Source organism: Cryptomeria japonica, chromosome 3, assembly GCF_030272615.1.
Source record: "Cryptomeria japonica chromosome 3, Sugi_1.0, whole genome shotgun sequence".
Classification (NCBI taxonomy): Eukaryota; Viridiplantae; Streptophyta; class Pinopsida; order Cupressales; family Cupressaceae; genus Cryptomeria; species Cryptomeria japonica.
The window spans coordinates 644,414,327-644,420,205 of NC_081407.1; the positions used below are offsets into that span (position 1 = coordinate 644,414,327).

Below are 5,879 nucleotides of genomic sequence, written 5' to 3' on the forward strand. Positions count from 1 at the left end.
TCAAACTGTAGCAAGAACTGGGGACCACTCCAATACATTCTAGTCAAAGACAGTAAGGACAACACTATAAACTTTAGAAACTACACACACTAAGCTTACACTTCTAGGCTTAAAAGTGTTAAACACTTAGAGTTTACTAACATTTTCTAGGCTTAATATGTTGCTTAATGTGTGTGGTCACACTAAGAATACAATTCTAAACTTAGAAGTGTTAAACACTCAAAATTTACTAACATTATCTAGACTTAATATGTTATTTAGTATGTGAGATTTAAGACTAGCCAAACTTGTGAGCCAAATTTAGACACACACATGACCAAAAGGATCAATTCCAAACCATGGAATCACTGTTGGCAAGCACGAAGGACACCCTAACGGCTATTTTCAAACACTTTGGGCTTTGGCTTGATGCGACAGAACCTTCGCTTTGCATTGAATCCAACCATATTTTCACCATCAAGTCGCAAGGCACTCTTAAAGGAAGGATGGGAAGCTCCTCAATCAGTACCAACACCGAGGAAGACAAGTTTATCACAATCATGGACTGTGATTGTGATTGTGAACAAGAAATCATAAACTAGTTGAAGAACATCTTCAAGATCCAAGGTGATATTGATGAAGATGTCATCCAACTCATGATTGGGAAGCATATACTAGCACAGGCCCATACTCATAATGTGAAACTATTGGAACGATTCATCTACAATATTGTGCAAACTTGTGGAAAACACAAATGGGCTGTCAGAGCCATCAATAGGATGGCCAGTCAGACATTTTAAGTCCTTGCTCTAGCTGCTCTAAAGCACGTCAAAGGAAAGCCTAAAATTGGGCTGTGGGTGATGCAATCCACATTGCCACAACCCTAAAATACAACCACCTCTTCAAAGCCATTACCATCCTGCACAATCTATTATCCAGGAACAACTGACTAATATGAATATCTTGTTAATTTCCATCAATACTTGTTAACATTAGCCTAGATTGAGAGATCTCAAGAGGTAATAGAAGGGATTAGGATTCTGCTTTTCTTTCTGTGTGGCTAGGTCCAAGATGTAATTTTTATCTTTTTTTTAATGAAAGGGACAGTCTCTATTAGTAGCAGTTTGTAAAAATAAATAAATAAAATATATGGGGAAAAATAAATGTTAGGGAATAAGCTAAGCAATATGATATGAAATTGGATCATATGTTTATATGTAAATGTACTTTAATATATTCTTCCAAAAAAATACAAAATTACATGAAAAATGACATTAAGATACAAATTTCAGCATTTCATGATTACATATAAAACTATATTAAATAATACTCTATTTAATATATGACATAAATAGTTTGTAATTAAATACATGCTATATATCCCAATACTTACTCATTATAGTAATGGAAAGTTGACATTTTTATTCATAGTAAAAAAATCATAATCCATAAAAATACTTTAAAACTTCTATTCTTGAACTCTAAAGCAAGTGTGATCCAAAACATTGATAGTTAAAATTTTTACACAATTAAATCCAAAAACTACAAACAATATTGATATAGAATGTAGAAATATAATAACAATACTATTTTAAAATTCTACTACATATTTTCTATGTGATCATTTAATCAATCAAAATAAAAACTACAAACAACTGTATTTAATTTTTAATTTAATTAATAAATAATTAATAAATATCTAACCAGAACCATTTTATAGACATCGCCAACATTTCCTATTACACCTCGTAATCTATGTATAGCGGTGTCTAACATGCCTCATATTTAAATAAATAAAAAAACAATCAAGTGTGAAGTATAAAAAAATGACAAATTCCATTAGGTCATCCGTGATCCCTCCTACATCGTCTTATCTAAAGCCGGCACGTACCAGCTATTTATGTGGGACCCGCTCCCACGTGAAAAGCCGCCCTTTGCCAAATTGACGACAAGTATTCCAAATAGCCTCCCAAATTCTATAGATCCTACGTAATTAAGGGTTTCTTACATTTTCCCCCTCAGTATTTCTTTTCCAATGGCACCTGCAACACTTATTCTCCTTATAATGTTCCTAATTTCCCAAGCCAAATCTGAAACCAACAATAATCTGCCGACCTTCATATTACCTTTTGCAGAAACCCAGTACCAAAAAGTTGCAGACCAACAGATACCCATTCTCAGACAAAACGAGGACCCGTCTGGCTACCCGTCAGAAGGACTGCCCACAGAAGACAGGTGGCAGTCAACTAACAGAGAAGCATGGACATCGGGCTTCCTGGCAGGCGCATTATGGCACCTCTCCTCTCTCGCAGACGCCACCGCCACCGCCACGTGGCAGAACCGCGCCCAAACAGTTCAGCAAGGGCTTCTGTCGATGCAGCACCGGAATCGATCCCACGACGTCGGCTTCATCATGTTTTCCTCTTTTGGCAACGCCTTTCTCCGCACCAGGAATTCCTCCTACTTACCCCCGCTGCACACCGCCGCCGTTACGCTCTCTGGCCGTTACAACCAAATTGTTGGCTGCACGCGCTCGTGGGATAACCAAAACGGCGCGCCGTCGGAGCGATTCGAGGTGATCATTGACAATATGATGAATTTGGAGCTGCTTTTCTGGGTCGCCAATTACAGTTCCAATGCCACGCTGTACAACATGGCCATCTCCCATGCCATGCGGACCTCTTGTGAACATGTCCGCCCAGACGGGAGTACGTGGCATGTGGTGGCTTTCAATTCCACCGACGGGGCCGTTATGGAAAAGTACACTGTTCAAGGTTATGCTAACGATTCCACCTGGGCCCGCGGTCAGGCTTGGGCGGTTTACGGTTTTACCATGGCTTACCGTTACAGCCAAAATGTTTGGTTTCTGCAGACTGCCCAGAAAACTGCAGATTTCTTCCTGGGACATGTTGGATCTGAGGAGATGGTTCCTTACTGGGATTTCGATGCTCCTTATCGGAAAGGCTATCAGCCCAGGGATACTTCTGCTGCCGCCATTGCCGCGTCTGGACTGTTGGAATTGGGGGAGTATTTGGGGGAAAAGTATAGAGATGCAGGGGTCAAGATTCTGGAGGGTCTTGTTAAATATAGGGCTGACAGGCTGGCCGTTTTTAAAATTCCTGCAATACTTCTCAACGGAACCAAGTTTTATAACCAAAATGATTTTGACAGTGCTCTTATCTATGGAGATTATTACTTTCTGGAGGGGCTTCTCAGATTGTCTCGTTATGCCATAGTTCCGACTCCTGTTTGACTGCGATCTCTGTCTCGTTCTAGGCGCTTCTGGATGGGATTCACAAAGGTTTGATTGTCATTTATGTCTCAGTTTAGGCGCTTCTGGATTGGATTGATAGGCCATTCATAGCAATGAAAGAAATAAGATCGACATCGAAATATCTGTGACAGATATTGTATGCTGTGGAAAAGGGGGAAATATGATTGAAATTTATGAAAGTCTTCGTTGCAAACTGGTTTCATCTGTTTATCATACTCAAATTGGTGTTTTTCATTTAAACAACGCCTATTAAATTCGTGGGATTCACCTGACACAACTTGTGTTGCAGAAGATTTGTCCAAGAAAAAGGTCAAAGATCTCATTTTTTATTTTTCAGAAAATAACAGTATTAAATCAATCACGGCGGATCAAACAAAGCTTATACATCAGTGTTACAAATTTGATTTTTGAATTATTACCTGAGAAGGGCGATGCCCGCTTTCCTCCTGTCCCTGCCCGAACTTCTCTGGAATTTTCACACTGAGAGAAGTTAAGATGTACAAGGGTATTGAGTCTTAAATAAGTCATACGGTGAAGTTAGATGATTACAGCTTTGACATGTTTATTTCTATTTTTTTTTTAAATGTTTGGTACATATCTAAATAGGCTAGATCTATAATCAACTAAAGATCATTTAATAAACAATTTGTCACATTTCACCCTAACATATAAAAGTAATGTTCTGTTAATAACCTCTCCAAGTTGGATTTTATCACCATCAAATGATATAGCTTGATGTTCCTTATGGCCAATAACATGCATAAGCAATTGTAGAGTACTTTTAGTTCTAAAGTATCTTCTCTATTTTTTTTTCATAATATATTCATAAAATATATAACGAGCATACTAAATCTCATAATGATATGTTGGTTTGTATATTTTGTATTTGTTGGATAGTGTAACATCTTGACCTCTTCTAATTGTTTTAATGGGTCTTCCCCACATTATGATAATCATGTTAATAAGGGGTAACATGAAAAGTAGGTATAGTATGCATATAACCCATATGAATAGAAGAAGAACTAATGTGGAAAGATAAATCTCGAAAAGACATTGTTAATTTAATTAATTATATCTATGCATATAATAACAAAAAAAAAATACAATGTAGAAGATAGAATGCACACCACATAAAATATGTTCATGGATTCATATCTAATTTATGCAAAAATAAAATAAACACTTGAAATAGGGTAACACAATACAATATATCTCCAAGAGATCCCAAACATGATATCATACTCATCACATATACAAGTGCAATAAAATTCAATTTCTTTATATAGACCTCCTAATAATAATGTAATAGAGGGGAAAACCACTACATCCATGTAGGCCTCTTGATTAACTAAAATATTTCATGACTTAATATAACTAACTTAAGGGATGCACACAATTTATTAGCATTTTCATCCACCTATTTACATTATTATATCATATCTTAACTTATGCATAACATATTAGATATTACGAATCTTGGTGCATACATATCTCTTATGTGGTATATGACCTATCTTGTTGTTGGCAACAACAATGAAGGAAGACTAAGAGAGGGGAGGGGGAAAGGGGGGAAAGGGGGGGGGGGAGTGAAACTGTCTTCATCGGATCTACAAATCTAATCACAAATACAGATTTGATAAACTGTAACAATGACAAAGATTAGCAAATTGAAAGAACAATACACAACACCAAGATTTTGACGTGGAAAACCTGATTAAGAGAAAAATCACGGTGGGAACCTACCCACAATAAGATGATACTCTGCAGTAGCATATGAAAATATTACAATGGGGAATGCACATGCATTCAGGCACACTGCCTAGATCTCACTACTCAAATACAATGACCCGGAAGGCTACAACCCTCAGGGAAGTCTCACTAACTTACAACAAGATTCGGAGTACAATCTGGAAGAAATGAACTGAAAAAATAGCATCTCCAAATGCTTGATTACAATTATGGTTAAGCACAAATGTCTACTCCACAACAACAATCTCTCCTCAATCACAACATTGAAAGATGAATCACTTGATCACACATACACCACTCTCTAATAATGCAAACTCAACCCCGACACCTAAAATTACATGACAATATCACCTATATATATATATATATATATATATATATATATATATATATATATATATATATATATATATATATCATCAACCTTGACAACAAGGTTGGCTAAACCTTCAACTCACAATTATAAAATTACATCACACGATACAAAGATCAACCATCAAACCAATATGATGATTTACATGACATAACATGGACCTAATTCAAATTCTCAAATGTGCAACTCCACCAGAAATCATGCCAAGAACAACCGCAACACGCTACACCACTATGAATACTGCATAATATGAAAATCATCATCGGTTCATGAAAACCACCAATAACTCGCACAACGATCAATGCAGATCATAAAAAAAAATAGGAAACAATTAGGAAACACCAGCAAGCACATTAGAATCATAAAAAAAAACTGTACCAACAACACTCATCAAATCTTCATGGATCAACATCTGAAACTCAAGAACACAACCAATCAGCAACTGTCACGAAGATATATAACTTGTGGAGCACCAAAACATGAACCATCTAAAATGAAGATACA

General features: G+C 36.5%; 1 protein-coding gene across 1 annotated transcript; it reads left to right on the forward strand.

The window, feature by feature from the left end:
* The first annotated feature begins 2,014 nt into the window (after positions 1–2,014).
* On the forward strand, positions 2,015–3,232 carry LOC131057064 (uncharacterized). Its single transcript, XM_057991256.2, has one exon. The coding sequence runs from the start codon at positions 2,015–2,017 to the stop codon at positions 3,230–3,232; it is 1,218 nt and encodes a 405-aa protein (XP_057847239.2).
* The last annotated feature ends 2,647 nt before the right edge of the window (positions 3,233–5,879 follow it).

Bases quoted from the DNA above. Each gene is read 5' to 3' on its own strand.
- LOC131057064 (XM_057991256.2), top strand. From the start codon at position 2,015: ATGGCACCTGCAACACTTATTCTCCTTATAATGTTCCTAATTTCCCAA.